This window comes from Mesoplodon bidens, assembly GCF_964165515.1.
Source record: "Mesoplodon bidens genome assembly, chromosome: 9".
Classification (NCBI taxonomy): Eukaryota; Metazoa; Chordata; class Mammalia; order Artiodactyla; family Ziphiidae; genus Mesoplodon; species Mesoplodon bidens.
In genome coordinates this window covers 65,643,142-65,659,541 of record NC_138166.1, presented here as the reverse complement: position 1 = coordinate 65,659,541, position 16,400 = coordinate 65,643,142, and the positions used below count along the sequence as shown (strand labels likewise).

The window sequence follows — 16,400 nt, the reverse complement described above, 5'->3', positions numbered from 1 at the left end:
AATGATTCTGTTTTCTTTTTTCCGGCAGCAAATATTTATAGAGAATGAATTATGTAGGACAGTATTCCAGCAAATGAGGCGGGCAATCGTGATGCATAGAGTGATTCTAGACAGGGAGACCAACTTGTAAACAAACTATGATGAGAGACAAGTGTTCCAACAGCGGGTGCAAAGAGGAACAGAAAGCTCAGCAGAGAAGGGCTGGGCCCTCCCTGGGCAGGAGTGGAGGTGGCTGTCTTCAAGGTGGAGTAAGTGTTGATGTGACACTCCAGGCCTTGCCTGTCTCAGCGCCTTGTTCTTGGGCCCTTTGCCCAGAACCCTTCCAGTTCTCTGCACGGTCAGCACCTTCTCCTCCTTCAGCTTTCTGTTGAAATGTCCCCTCCTCACAGGGGCCTTCCCCGAACCGCCCACCTGAAGAAGGTCTCCTTTGTGTTCTCACATAACACTTTGTTTCTTTCACAGCACTTGAGGGCAGGGACCATGCCTTTCTTGCTCACCATCATGTTTCCAGGACTGTGTAATGCCTGGCACAGTGTAGGTGCTTCATAAGATTTGTTAAATGAAAGCTAAGATGGGAAGGGCAGTTCTGAACAAGTAGGTGCTTTACTTCCTCTCTTGTGAGGCTTTATCTGGTCTCAATGGAATATACCAGAGTGTAAAAGGTTTAGCTTATTTTAGAATGTGAAGCAATTTTCAGAAATATGTGTGGAGTCCCACCTCAGTGCATCTGGTTCAGTATTTCTGGGGTGAGCCTATGCACTTCTACAAAGCTTCGGATGAGCATTAAAGGGTGAGAAGTGTTGGCTCAAGCCTGAAAGCTGCCATTAACAAGCCTGAAAGTATTGTCTCTCCTCCTGCTACTGGCCTTTTCTTTGTCATCTGGTAGCTTCTCAGACACCCAAAGTCACGTGTCTCCACTTATCCCCTAGCATTATCCTTGGTTCCTTGATTTCTGCCCCTTTTCTCATGGATTCATTAACAAACTCTGTTTATGGGTTTCTAGTCTCCAGTCCCCTGGGAATAAGGCCTCGTAGAAGGGCTGAGGGAACTGGAGGTTTTAGAAATAATCCATTTAGAGTTCACTCCTTATTTATGGATTTTCTCATAACAGTATGCTAATTGGGCAGGGTTGCACTGAAATTATCTACACCCAAGGAAGAAAATGAGGATACCTATTAACCTGCTCAGGTCTCTCCCATTCCAAAAATTAAATATAAAAATAAACCTCCCAGAACCCCCATTCCTCTCCAGCTACAATCACATTTCTCTGCTGCCTCTAATTGAGGGGCAGTTCAATAGGGTGGTTATGAGCACAGATCTTAGAGCCAGACCACCTGGGCTCAAAGCCTGGCTACATCTCTGTCTCTCCTGAAGCAAGTTGCTCAATCACTCTGGGCCTCAGTTTCTTCATCTGTAAAATGGTGATAATACTCAGACTTCATACAGTTGTTATGAATATTTAATATAGATCTCTGTGTATTTATACACATACATACATATGTGTGTATGTATATTGTCTGAGGGGGGAGGGGATTGAGTTTTAGGACAGTGCTTTGCTTATAATAAGTACTAATAAGTGTTAGCAGCAGCAGCAGCAGAATCCAGCAACTTTTTAAAAGAGGAGAGCTTTTCTTCACCTCCCATTTGCTTCTCAAGCTACTGCAGGCTGGCCTCTAGCCCCATCACTCTAATGAAACACCGCCCCTTAAGGCCACCAATGACCTCCTAAACATCAAATCCAAAAACCTTCTTACCCATCGTCTGCTGCATTTGACACTGCTTGCTACTCCCTTCCCGAGAAACTCCTCTGCCCTTTTCTGGTTCTCTTTGCACTACTCTGTCCCTTTGAGGGTTACCCTTCCCTTCCTGAGCACCAGGACCCACCCAGCCAAGAATCTGCTCACTCTGGGCTTTTTCCCTGAGTGATTATAGGCAGGACAGCCTGGTGGCTAAGCACAGAGATTCAGATGCCAGCCTGAGGGCGTCAGTGACCCTGGCTCCACCGTGTACTTGCTGAGTGATTTGAGATATATCACCTAACTTCCTTGTGTTTCTTCATATGTTAAATGGGGAATATAGTAGAGCCTACCTCCAAGGGCTAATGTGAGGATTACATAAATTAGTATGTGTGAAAATTCTTAGAATAGTGACTGATCATCATAAACATACAGAATGTTTGCTCTTGTAAGCCTCACAAATAAAGCTCAAGACTTTCCTCAGAGCTTCTGCCAGTGCATACAGCTTCCAGATACATATCCTCATTTATAGGTCCCAAAGACGCCTTGAACATAACATGTCAGAAACTGGACTGTTATCTTTTCCACACATCAGCTATCCCTCCCATATTCCATATTTCAGTTTTGAAACCACCTTTCACCCACCTAAATGGTTCTTTCTAGTCTATCCCCCTTCTGCATCCTCAATTCCACCTGCCTAATTCAGGGGCTTATCATTTCTAGGATGGAGTACTGCAACAACGTTGTAACTGATATCTCTTCCTCCAGCCTTGAAATCCTCAAATCCAGGCACCAAAGTGATGTTTCCAAACTCAAGTCAGACCATGTTCCCTTTCCTGCTTAAATCCCTCAGAGCCATCCATCAAGGTCAGGATGAAGTCTGAGTTGCATTATTTAGCCTGTCCCTACCTACCCAGCCTTGTTCTTGGAGAAACTGCCTTATCTACTTCTCTCCAGCATCTCAACACTTCTTATCATTTCCATCACATCCTGCTGGGTCTCACCTCCCAGCCTTGCTCTATTTCCCCCTGCACCTATAATATACCCTTTCCCTGAGTCATCCTTTAAGACCCAGCTCAGTTGTCACCTTCTGCTAGAAACCGTCTGACACTTATGCTCCCACTCCAGTGAGGATTCGACTCCCTTCCTCATTGTCCCCAAGATACCATGTCCTAACAGCTATCATTGCACTTGCAGTGTTGCATTGCACTTTCGGTGTTGCATTTTAGTCATTAGTTTAAGTGTCTGGCTCTTAAGAGACTGACTGCTGGACTACGAGTTGTAAAGCTGGGACTACACCTGAGCCAGCTCTCTCTCCCCACTGCCTGGTATGGGTATAGGAGGCTGGCACACTACTTGTGCCCAGTAAATGTGTATTGAATGAATGGGCTTACATTTGAACCCAGTTCTTTCTATAAAATAGGACAGTAATGCCTTCATAATACCCCTTCTCTCTACATTCCTTCCCAGCACTTGCTGGAGTCTGTACTCCCAGTGCATCTTCTTCTTTATCTTTTTTACAGACCCAACCTAAGCCTTAAGGTGTCTTGATCCCATTTTTTTTAACAATAAAGTATTTTTTAATTAAAAAAAGATGTATTGATCCATCTATCTAGACTTGGGCCTTTCCTGCCACTAATCTTCCAGATGACTCATCATGGGCATCCAGTCTGTCCTTTCCAGTTCTCCACTCTGACCAAGGCCATAGTTATCTCCCAGAAATGCATCTCTGCATTATTCCCCTATTGAGACAGCCTAGAGTTCATTATAATAGGAGCCTCAAACTTGAATAGTTTTGGAGGCATATTCTCAGAGGCTACCACAGTTCTTGGAATCAAGTATATGTTCAATAAATGGTGATTTTTTAAAAATAAAATGAATTAATGAATGAGCAGTGAGGTCGAATTGGCAAGAGGATTGGAGTTTAGCATCTCCACTGTTTAAAACCAAACTGTTCTCTAGTAACCATCAATTATTCCTTTGTTCTTGTTCAAGAAAAGTAATCTCTGATCCCGAGCTCCATTTTGTTTAACATGGTGTGTGTGTGTGTGTGTAAATTTCTTTAATCTATCTGTGTTATGACTTGGCTTTTTTGTAGCAGGTACATAGAAAATAAAAATGATTAAGTGTTCTCAGTTTAACAGAATCTCTGTGTCAAGCAAGGAAAGGAAATTGCTTCCTCTGTCATCATGGTTATATTGGAGCCTCCAAGGCTACTACCATGGACAACTCTAGCAAAATAGTAGCTCAAAACCTGAACTAAATAGAAAAAAATAAGCTTCTCTTCTCCTTCAGTTGTCTGGTCAACCTACCCAGCTTGTATTTGCTCTTCTCCTGTTCTCCACCCTAACTCTGTATAGTATGTGAGTGTTTTCTTACAAATCCAGGCCTACGAGAAAACAAATTATTAAATAAGAAAGAAGGCATTTGTGTGATCATCAGAGTTTTAGGTTAAGGAAATTTCCTTCCTGAGTGATGGCTGTTCTTCAGCTGTGAATTGGCAAATCATTAGAAAATCAAATGTTATTTTTGAAGGGAACAAACATCCGAGAAAGAATAACCTACAGCTTTGGAACATTTTTTGTGTACCTTGATATTCTGGAAGACTTAATAAAGTTTTCCAAATTACCTCACTTAATAAACTCATAGCTGTGTCTGGAAGACAACCATATCTCTGATAACTGAGGCCAGAAATGGTACTAAGGTGAAAAGAGCCTTGGCTAAAACTGATAGGCTTTCAAGGCATAGACAGTCATTCTCTTAGTTTCATAATATACATTTACTAAGCCCCTATTTTATGATAGGTACACATTAGGGGCTGAAAAACAAAAGGCAATTGACAACCACAATCTGAGTGGCTATAACATACCAAAAGCTGCACTAAGTACTTATCATACATCATCTAAAATCCTCCCACACAATTGAGAAGTTATTCCATTTTCCCAATTTTATACATGAGAAATCAAAATTCAAGTAAATTGTTGGTTGTGGAGTTGTTTACTTGACAGTATTTCTAAGGTTCCTCTTTAAACATCTCAGGAAATTACGAGCAGTGAGATAAATTACAGGGGAATATAGCCATCTAGATACAAAAATGTCAGCTTAAAAGCTTAAACTGGAATGGAATATAGTATCTAAAAATAAACCCAAATGCATTTGAGATTCTTGTTTTTGATAAAAAAGATAGCCTTTCAAATCAGTGGCAAAGCACTGGTTTATTCAGTAAATGGGTGGGATTAAAGACTAGCCATCTGGGGAATAAAATTTAAGCTAGGTGTTTATCTATTCCTTATAGCAAAATAAATCCCAAATAAATTAAAGGTTGAATCATAAAGAATGGAACTATAAAAGAAGAAAAACCTGAGCAATTTTATTCATAATTTGCCCAAAGTCACAAAGGGAAATATGAATACATCTAACTTATAAAAACCTGGCATACACAAAGTCAAAAGACAAATGGCAAACTGGGAAATGTTTTTATAATATGCCACACTATGAATTATTTTCTCCATGATTCAAAGAGCTCTTACAAAATCAAAAAGAAAAAACAGAGTAAAGGCTGCAAAAAAATTGGTCTATAGAAGAAGATCAAGGGGCCAAAAATGACAGGGGGATATGATGATACTTTTCTCATAATTAAAAAAGTGAAAACTAAATGAGATTCCGTCTGCCTCTTATGTATTTTGCCTCTGCAAAACTCTCTGAAGTTCATTGGACAAGAAATTATCACAGAAACAGAAAGGCTGTAAATATCAGAGACCACTAAATTAAATTTCTCCCTGAAGACTTGAAGGTTTAAAGTTCTAACAGAACTTAGAACAGCATTTAACACCATACTTGGATGTATAGTCTGCTATTCAATCATTTCTCCCAGCATTTCAAAGGATTTGACAGACAACTAGCCGTATTTTGGTTTAAGTCTATATTTGGAATCTTGGAGAATGTATCTACTCAGACTTATTTAAAGTCTTATTTGGGGGTCATTAAGCTCTTAGCGATCCCAAGAATCTTCAGTGGATAGTACTAACAATGCAAATGTTAAGTTACCCTTGACTTCTGATAAGTAGAAGAAATCAGATAACTCCAAGGAAGGTACTTACTTACATGGTATTCAAATTTGGAAATGTTTCTTACCTGCTTTTGAGAAGTTAAAAAATAATGACAACTATATATCTCTTGATAATATGCTTTCTTCCCTTAGCTCAAGAAAAGCTAATGACCCTATTGAATTTGAAAAGTTCTAAAAGGTACTTTGAGTTTTAAAGTTTTATGGGTTTTTTTGTTTTTGTGGTATGCGGGCCTCTCACTGTTGTGGCCTCTCCTGTTGTGGAGCACAGGCTCCGGATGCGCAGGCTCAGCGGCCATGGCTCACGGGCCTAGCTGCTCCGCGGCATGTGGGATCTTCCCAGACCAGGGAACGAACCCGTGTTCCTTGCATCAGCAGGCGGACTCTCAACCACTGCGCCACCAGGGAAGCCCTAAGTTTTAAAGTTTTAATCATTGGTCTCTCAGCTTCCACTCTTGGCCCTTATCTTACCTAATTAATCACCCACATCTGAGCTCAGATCAGAAGTCATTTCTTCTAAGAAGTTTTCCTTGATGCCCCAAGTTAAGTTAGGTCCTCTAGGATTCCTCTTCTTTCATGGCATTCCATGCTTCCAGAACTTCTCATAATTGTAATTAAACAGTTGTACAATAAGATAAATAACTGTAGAATTATTATTTAACGTCTGCCCCTTCTGTTAATGTGTAAGCTCCATGAAAGCAGATAATCTGGCTGATTTATTTCTCAAGTTCCCTGTGACTTCTCCAGAGCCCAGCACATTTCACTGCATATATTAATTGCTCAATAAGTATTTGTTCAATGAGCAGTATTGTATACAGAATAACGGCCTCCCCAAAGAGGTCTACATCCTAGACCTCAGAATCTGTGAATGTTACCTTACATGGCAAAAAAGACTTTGCAAGCATGATTAAGTTAAGGGTCTATAGATTGAGAGTTTATCCTGAATCATCTGGATGAGCCCAATGTAATCACAAGGGTCCTTATAAGAGAAAGGCAGGAGGATCAGCATGGGAGAAGAAAATGTGACAACAGACGTATTGGTCAGAGTGATGAGGCCATCAGCCAAGGAATGTGTGCAGCTGCTAGAAACTGAAGAGGCAAGAAACAGATTCTCCCCCTGGAAAGTACAGAGGGAACCAGCCCTGCTGACACATGATTTTAGCCTCCTAAGACTCATTTAGGACTTCTGGCCTCCAGAGCTATAAAAGAATAAATTTGTGGGGACTTCCCTGGTGGTCCAGTGGTTAAGACTCTGTGCTTCCACTGCAGAGGGCACAGGTTCGATCTCCGCTCAGGGAACTAAAGATCCCACAAGCCGAGTGGCATGGCCAAAAAAAAAGAATAAATTTGTTTTTAAGCTACTAAATTTGTGGTAATTTGTACGGCAACAGTAGGAAACTAAGATGAAGAAATTGATTAATTGTGTAACATAACGCAAGACTGATCTAGGAACCTGAACGCAAATAGAATAACGGTAAAAAATTAGAATAGTATGTTACAAAGTACTTGACCCAAGACAACCCAATGACTGAACCACACCCACTATCTGACGAACCCAATTATTTGCCAGAAATCATGTGTTTAAAGAGTAGGACAATAATAAGAAGAAAAGCCCATGGAGTCCAGCCATGCAGAACTTGGGCACATGCGGCATGTGGGATTTTCCTAGACTGGGGCACAAACCCGTGTCCCCTGCATCGGCAGGCGGACTCTCAACCACTGCGCCCCCAGGGAAGCCCGAGGTTACATAATTTAACCATGGCCATCTGCAAGCAGAGCTGGTGGTTCAGGTCTCTGGACTCCAGCACCTTTCCCACCATTGCCACACTATTTTCCAAGAAGGAAGTATGCCTGAAAATTTAATACAAGCCAGATAATATGACTCATGAGGTCACTAAGGCTCAGGGGAATGGCAAGTGTAGCTCCTATGGAGGGTGGATGACTTAATGCAGATAATCACATGGTTGGGGGAGAGCTCTGGCTCTGTGTGCCAAGCACCTACACAAGTGTGTAGAAATCCATGTAACCTAGGGACAAGCGCAGTTATAAGCATATGATTGATAATGAAAGGAGAAAGAAATATTCATTCAGCCAGTCATTTCTCTGTGTAATCATTCATTCTATTCATTCATTTCACAAGTACTTATTAAATATCTATGTCATGCCATGAATTATATATTAGGGATGTAATAGTGAATGACACATAATCCTTCTCATCAAGGGTTTTATAACTTGGGAGAGAAGATTGACAGCAAACTGTGATAAAACTACAATGTAGGGCTTCCCTGGTGGCGCAGTGGTTGAGAGTCCACCTGCCGATGCAGGGGACACGGGTTCATGCCCCGGTCCGGGAAGATCCCACATGCCACGGAGCGGCTGGGCCCGTGAGCCATGGCCGCTGAGCCTGCGCGTCCGGAGCCTGTGCTCCGCAACAGGAGAGGCCACAGCAGTGAGAGGCCCACGTACCGCAAAAAAAAAAAACCCAAAAAACTACAATGTAGAAAGTGTTAAGTAATAATTACTATTATCCCTATTTTATAGATGAGGTAACTGGGTCTTAGAGTGGATACATAACTTGCTCAAAGTCACAGAGCCAATAAGTGGCACAGTCCAGATTCAATTCAGACCTGTGTGACACAAAAATCCTTGCTTTTACTCCCGCTCTGAGAGATGCTAATAGGTGTGCTAGAAAAGAAAATTGTTGTTGTTTTAAGTTTTAAAAGTTTGGGAAATCTGTAAACTAAATGTCCTGCTGGGAGAGCCACAGCACATATTAGCACGTTCAAGGGTTTGAGCCACTTTGTGGTAAGGAATACTATTTAGAAAGGCATTTCCCAAACATTCAAATGTTTCAGCCAAAGCACACTGCACTGTATTGACAATGATGGGAAAACATGCAGAGAATGTAGTGTGCAGGGGATGCTCCAGAACTCAACACAATGTCCCTCGACTTTTCAGGAGTATTGGTGAATTGGACAGGACACATTCACAGAGTGGGCCTTCTCACGTTCTGTGATGTTAGAGAATTGAATTCTGGTACACTCAGGAGTGAAGGAAATAAAGAAAAATCGTATTTTTAGGCATGAGTTTCTACAGGGAATAATTTTTAGTGATGGGGTTATCTGCTATCAATTATAGCAGCAGTAGATTTGAAAATTACAGAAAGTGCCTTTTGTTCATGTGGTACTTTGACAACAGTGACAGGCTCCACAAAGGAGAAAGCCCCTGGGACGTGAAATGATTTTAGACGTGAGTTTCTTATTGTCAAAGAGCAGGCATTTATGAGGGGGTTTGAGGGTGGGGAGAAGATCTCTGATCTACTCCAGATCTTTTCTAGAAGTTTATTAGGACAGGCTGTTCCTCACCCCCAGATTTCATGGCGTAAATTGATATACAAATGGAGCAAGGTTTGAACGAAGCCATCCCCATGGACTTGACTGCCCCCTGAAGGCAGTAAGCACATAAATAACTCCAGCAGAAGGCAGACTAGAGGAGTTAAGAGAGAAGGACAAAAGCGCTTTGAGGACATTTCTGTTAGGTACAAAGACAAATGTAGGAAGCTCCGCTGCTTATAATTTTTTATCAGATAGTGGAGTGTCGGGCCTTTGGGTGGAATTTGCTGGTCTATTATTGTATCTGCTTTCCACTGTATCCTACAGTGACTATTTTTCAATACATAGGATTTAGCTTTACCAAAGCATTTTTTAAAAGCACTTAAGAGTTTGTTTTTTTTTTAATGTTGGTATTAGTGCACTTAAACTGTGGGAGACAGTGGTGCTCTGGTCAAGCCAAGACCAGATAAATCTGCCCTCAGCATTCCAGGGAGGACCCCAAAAGCAGCAACTGTGCCCAGTACTAAAGGGATCAGAAGGCATTTGGTGAAGCCCTTGTCACTTCTTCTTTTTTTTTTTTTTTTTTTTTTTTTGGTTGTCTTTATCCCTCACTAAACATTGATCTCCCCTGAGAACTGAGCTGGATTAAAATCAAATCAGTTATCTTGAGGGGATCCAAGTGGCCTCTCCTAAAAAGACATTGCCAATGCCCTCTCTCTGCTTCATCTCACTTCTATTTACTGTATTTACTGTACTAGTTCCTGGTGTCTCCTTGCCAGCCCAGAAACTATGGGAGGGCAGGCGTGTCTTTTCACCCCCAGATCTCCAGGGTCCTCACCCCATCCCTGTGCTGAGAACAAATCATTTTCTTCTTCAGTAAGAAACAGGGCAACATGTATTGAGTTCTTTTTTTAAAAAAGCATGTATTTCTGAATTTGTGTTCATTATTGAATATTTAGAAAACACAGGAAAGAACCAAAAAGAAAAGTTATCAACAACAGTTATTATGGCATATTTCTTTGCAGAATTTTTTCTTGTGTGTGTAAAATCTGATAGCCTTTTCTTTCCTTGCTTAGCACAATATCATAAATGTTTTCTTTTACTTTTATTTCTGTATCTATTGAGCACCTACTATGTAGCAGGAACTGTGCTAGGCCCTGTAGATGCTTGAGATGGACCTTAGAATGCAAAGGGGTATTTCCAAAGCAGAGAAGCAGGGGACCCATAATTAAGGCAGAGGAACTCCACCTTCAATATTGTGGACAATGAACTTTAAGCTAACAAGGGCAGCCAAAAAGGACACCATAATAGAAATTTGCAGCTAGATCTAGTGTCTTATAATGACCCTACCAGAAATACTTACTTGATACAATAGGAAATTTTCCAGGATTTATCAAAATTCCAGAAAAGGACAAAATAGCAATCAGTAAGGTCAGTTTTTGAATGGGGCCATTTCCTAAGCAGTCTTTCTGTTAAAGACATCGATGTTTTAAAAATGAGGATTGTAATGAACTGTCTTGGCCCTGCTGCCAGCCAATCAGAATGGACACTGGGTGCCATGTTGGATCAAGGTCTGAAGATGCCCACCAGACTGTGCCGTGACATTGGCCCCTACGTTGACTGATCACAGGGAGGTCTGGGGAGTCCTAAGGAGAGGCTGGATGGCCAAGGCAGTGATGGGGGACACTCAGGGACACAACTGCTCACCAACTGGAACAGTAGTGCTTCAGTGGTTTAAGAAGCATACACTGTACAAGTGCATCCTGGCTACAAGACCTACCTGGAGAGCAACGTCTTTTCTCAAGTTGCTAAACGTGTGCTCTTAGATGTCAGCGGGCCTGCTGCCTGTGACACAAGAGCCGTGGTTTGCCATCCTTTCAACTTGAGCAGGTGGAATATGATTTGGGGCAGACGCTAGGGAGAGGGGTTCAGAGCCAGCCCATGGGGGGCAAGCTGCAGCTGGCTCTACCCCGCTCCTTCCTAAAGAACCTCCTGGAAAATTCACTCTAACCCAGGCTCCCACTGAGCAGTCACACCTCCACTCATGTATACACAACGTGGCTGAAGTCTTCAGAACACACGGGGCTCCATGGTGGAGGAAGGCATCTCCCAGGGTGAAGAACACACAATATGGTCATGTAGGGACTCAACTCCTGAACAAAGGCCAGCATCTCCCAAGAGGCCTGTCCTGCTGACCAGCCAGCTCCAAGTCCTATCCCAGTACCTGTATTTCCTGCTTAGGTGCAGGGACAACATTCCCAGTTACCTGGAGAGAGAACTATGAAAACTATGGCACTCTCCTTGAACCTCAGCTTCCCTGCTGATTTGGGTGAGGGGATAGCTGGGGCTGAAAGACAGTTTTCCAATCAAACTATCAATGACTGAGCAGGGGCTATCAGGGTAGGCCCTGGACTAGAGGCCTGACATGATGTCCTGTAATCCTCACAGCACCCTTTGAGGTCAGTAGCTATAATTCCCATGTTGCAGATAATGAAAATAGGGCTTTCTTATATGTCAAGGAATTCTGGGGATACTGAGGGGCTCAGAATATAACTTGCTTAAGGACTCACAGCTAGTCAGCAGCAGAGCTGGAGTTTGAACACAGACATGTAAACCATCACCCAAGTTATATTAGGGCCACACAGGAGACAGCCTGAGGAGGAATATGGCAGGGTCAGGACATTTGAGGAGGGGGGACCAAAGCTCTGGGAAGCAGTGCTGGGAGTGAATACTTCCCCTCCCCAACCCCCTGCCCCAGCTTACTTTTCTCCCAACCCTCCCACAAATACACAGATACGGAGCTCCACAACAAAAGTTATCAGTAATAATTAGCTAACCCTTTATACTTGCAACATAAACTCAGAAGATGCCCTTGGATGCTCTAGAAACGGGGATGTCAAAGCAGGAGAAGAGGAGGTGAACAAGAGGTGGAGTCAGCTCGAATGGCAGCTGTCATCCGTTCTTCTGTCCTGCAGCAAAAGGCACTCAGGTTGTCTGTCGACTGCCTCCTGCCCTTAGGCTTTCAGATCCAAAAACAAGTTACTGAGTTTAGCGTAGCAGGCAGGAAGACAGAGGTTCAGATGGCATCTCTATCGGACACTGCCTCTGAGATCTTCAGACAGTTTCCTAGCTTTTCTGCATCTTAATTTCCTCATCTGTAAAAAGGTCATATATCTCAGAGTTGCTGTGAAGATTAAATAAGATAATATTTGTGAAGTGCTTAGTGTGGCATCTGGCACAGTGCAAATCCCTTAATAAAGAGAGTTATTAACATGAAATTGCTTTCTTGTGAATTATTTTATCAGAAATTTATGGAATAATTCCTTTATTGCTAGGTTACGAACTTAAAAAAACCTAACTTTGGAAAACACGGAGAAAGGAAAGATGAGACACAAGTTGTAATATTGTCTAACTTAATTTTTATAGGAGACGTGGAAATTGACACTAGAGAAGGCAAGACAGATTGTCAAGAAATCCCCAACTCTGGTAAGCAACCAACGCTGGGAGAATGCCAGCGTTTTCCTTGGCACGTTCACCTCCAAAAGCCAGGGGCTACCCCAGACGCAAACCCACAACACAACATGCCACAGGTGAATTGGGTTTGAATAGGAATATGAGCCCCTTCCTCTTTTTTCTCCTCTCTTCTCTCTAGAGCAGCGTTTCTCAACTCTGGTTGTGGGCACTGTCCTGGGCATTGTAGGATGTTAGCAGCATCCCTGTCCTCTACCCACTAGATGCCAGCACCCCCCACCAATAGTTGTGACAGCCAAAAATGTCTTCTGGAATTGCCAAATATCTACTGGTACTCACTGTTGAGAACTGCTGCCCTCTGGTAGACCATATTGGAGGGGGCTGTATCCTCCTGCTTCTCCACTTTCTATGTATGTGATCTAGGCTGAGCCTCAGTTTCCCTATCAGTGAGGTAGGGACAATAAGAGTGTTCCTTTCTCAAAGCATGGATGTCAGGACTAAGAGAGTTGATGTGTGTGGGGTGTCTGGTATCATGCCTGGGACTTATCAAGCACTCTATATATGCCAGCTAAAATCAATCACCATTATTATTCTTTTCCTCTAATTTTTCCTCTTTGCAATCATAGTTTTATTCAACAGAATGCCTAGTTCAAATCAGTTATCATTAAGTCAAGTATTTGACTTGGGCCCTGGTGGCCAATCAGCCCCAGTTGAAGAGGAAACAGAAAGGTAAACCTTTAAAGAACAGTGTCTCCCTAATGCTAGCAGTCCTGGCAGGAAGGAAGCATTCATCAGAGATGAGAGGGCATGGCCTTCATCCTTGGCTTCTCCCTGCTGGCCCTGATTCAATACATTCAAAGTAGTATTGATTTGGCAACATGGAAATAAAGGGGAGGAAAATTCCTCATGGCTTGGTTTGTCAGACTTAGCAAATAAAAACAGAGGATGCCCAATTAAATTTGAATTTCAAATAAATAATGAATAATTATTTAGTGTAAGTATGTCCAGTACAGTATTTTATTTGGCAACCCTACTTGTGGGGGGCACATGGGTTTTGATGTACAAGGCTGATACATGTTGGATGACAGTATGCAGGCATTTCTGCACAATTGATTAATCAATCACAATGCCTGCATCTCCAATTATTATTTAATTCAGTGAGTAATTAAAGGCCAACCATAGCTGGTTCAGCTAATCTGCTTAAGTTATTGAATAAGAAATTGAAACATCACATGAAACCCTTGACCACCACCTTCAGAACTCTAAAGAGACTGGAGAATAATACCGTTTTTCTCTTATTCTTCTCAACATGCATCTAAAAACTTATTCTCAGGGCATTGTTTACTTCACTAGTATGAACTGCCTTGGCATTAACTCAAAGACTAATTAGGATTTTACAATTTTTCATTTCTGTCACCAGAATTGCAAGCATAATTCATGGGGCAGGATTCCAATCATGACTTGCAAGAAGCCAAAAAAAAATCAACTGAACAATTCACCAATTAAAAAAAAAAACTCCTCAAAAACCTCCTCCAATTTATTTACTCTCTAGATTAAAGCTATCAGGGAAAAAATAATCAGGAAATGCAAATAAGCATCTCTGAAAAACTGCTCAGAAGATATTGGCTGCAATTAACTCCATTGTGATGGCTGATGTAACTGCCGACCTAGCCAGAATGCGGAGAGAAACACAGAGTAGGTTTCATGTCATTTCAGCACAGCCTGTCAGATGGAGAATCCAGACTGGGGAAGAGTTTAGTGTTACTGAAGGGAATGGAATGTTCCAGAGAAGATCTGCCTCTCAAGGAGGTCCCGAGAGGCTCCTCGGGGGGTCTTTGTGGATTTGGCAGAACACTAAGCATCTGAGGGTTTAGAACACCTGAGCCATGGCATCAATTTATTTAATTATCACAAAAACTCCTACAAAGTAGATAGCATATTTCTGTTATCAACCCCATTTTACAGATGAGAGGACTAAGGATGAGAGGTTAAGTAATTTCCTCACTCCACATAGCTAATAAGTGAGAAACCCATCATTTACATCCAGATTTAGCTTCTTCCAAGTTTCTACCCCTTCCACTATTCCAATAGCTCTCAACCAGACCTCCTCAGTACTGAATTTCAGGAAGCACCATTCACATCACAGGCTATGTGAATATTAGAATCTTGTAGTGCACAACCTGTACTGCTGTACGTGATGGCCCGGATTTCCAACCTACCTACTCAACCATCTGGAAAGCCTTCAAAAATTGCTGCTGTTCAAACTTGCCCCAAGTAAAATAATCCAAGTTAAATTCAAGTAAAATAATACACAACAATGGTTTAAAAGCACTTCGTCACACAGAAATTCAATCTTAAGTTGTCTGTGTACAGAAGAGATGTTATGCTCCCGCTTTGACCCTCTATTTACCCCATTCACCTTATTCCATTTATTCAACCCCTGTTTGTTGTTCTGTATTCATTTAACACCCTGGGGTGGGAAAGCTCCAGATGCAAGCAGAAGCTGGTTAAATAGATGGCAAAATAAAGATGCTGCCTGACTCCTGTGCCCAGGGACAGCCCAGATTTGAGACTTTCATTTTAGATGGGATTACATGCAGTCAGATGTGATGTTTTAAATCCATTGCTGAGTTAATAACAGCCCACATTCTGCCTCTGTCTAGCAAGGTTTGAATTGAAAGGAAGGGGCTGTCAAACGTGCAAGTGAGGACCTCTGCGCTGTTGCTCTGTGTCCATCTAAGTTCCCTTTGCAAGTGTGTAAGAAGAGGTTAGTCCTTCCAGTACTGTGTGATGAAAAGGCTGCATAATCAAACAGAAGGAATTCTGGGGGTCCCTGGACAAGTTGCATCATCTATTGCCCACATCCTAGATCTAATTTCTGCACAATTAATGTCAAAGACAGCTGCAGCCTTCAGGCTGAATTTTGACAGTGAACAGCTGTGCAATTATAACATTTTATTCCATTGTACTCCTTGTATAGTAATTATCAGGCTCTTGTGTAAATCTTTTGATGTATTGGTTATCATCAGTGTTAAAATCTACGTTGCCATTACGTTCATTAGACCAAGGCCTTCAGACTAAAGTAAATATTAAAAGATGTAGCTCACACATTCAAATGCAGTCTGACTCTGGGTCTTAGAATGTGTCTCTTTCCAAATTGCCACCAACGTTGGGTATAATTGCACGCTGGTGTTTATTTTACAGCGTACCTACACTGCTCGTCTCAATCAGTTACCAGGTCTCTAACCACCCCTCCTTTGCACCACCATCCTCCCCCTCCCACCTCACATCTGTGGTTCGCAACCAGGGGCAATGTTGTCCTCCCTCCTCCTCTCCTGGAAATGTTGGCAACATCTGGAGACATTTGGGGGCTGCTGGCTTATAGTGGCCAAATGCCAGATATCCTGCTAAACATCCTACAATGCACAGGACAGCCCACAACAAAGAATTATTCAGGACCAAATGGCAGTAGTGCTGAGGTTAGAAACCCCAAGATCACGTCTCAGATCCTTATCTGCCAACAGGTCTCTCTGTCTCATATTGCTTCCTCGAGGCCTTCCTGTCACCTGCAGAGATATCTTTCCAAAATACAAATGTGATCCCTCTGCTTAAGACAGGATTCTCCACTGTCCTCAAGATAGCACGTAGTGCAGTGTCCTAGGCTTGTCCTAATGTCTCCTTCCTTCCATGGTTCACCGTATTCTCCCACTACCTTATACTCCAGCCAGGTTGAAATGTTTGGCAGTCCCCCAAGACGCCAGCCCTGCTCACGTGCCCACAGCGCTGCGAGGGTGC

The 16,400-nt window shown here is 42.3% G+C and overlaps 1 protein-coding gene across 2 annotated transcripts in view; it reads left to right on the top strand.

The window, feature by feature from the left end:
* Positions 1 to 16,400, top strand: part of AOAH (acyloxyacyl hydrolase) — a 172,089-nt gene that overhangs the window by 44,615 nt on the left and 111,074 nt on the right. For both annotated transcript variants that reach the window (XM_081244565.1, XM_081244566.1), the window contains exon 5: positions 12,561 to 12,620. In XM_081244565.1, coding sequence (XP_081100691.1) covers positions 12,561 to 12,620 — 60 coding nt within the window. The remainder of the gene's footprint in view (positions 1 to 12,560; positions 12,621 to 16,400) is intronic.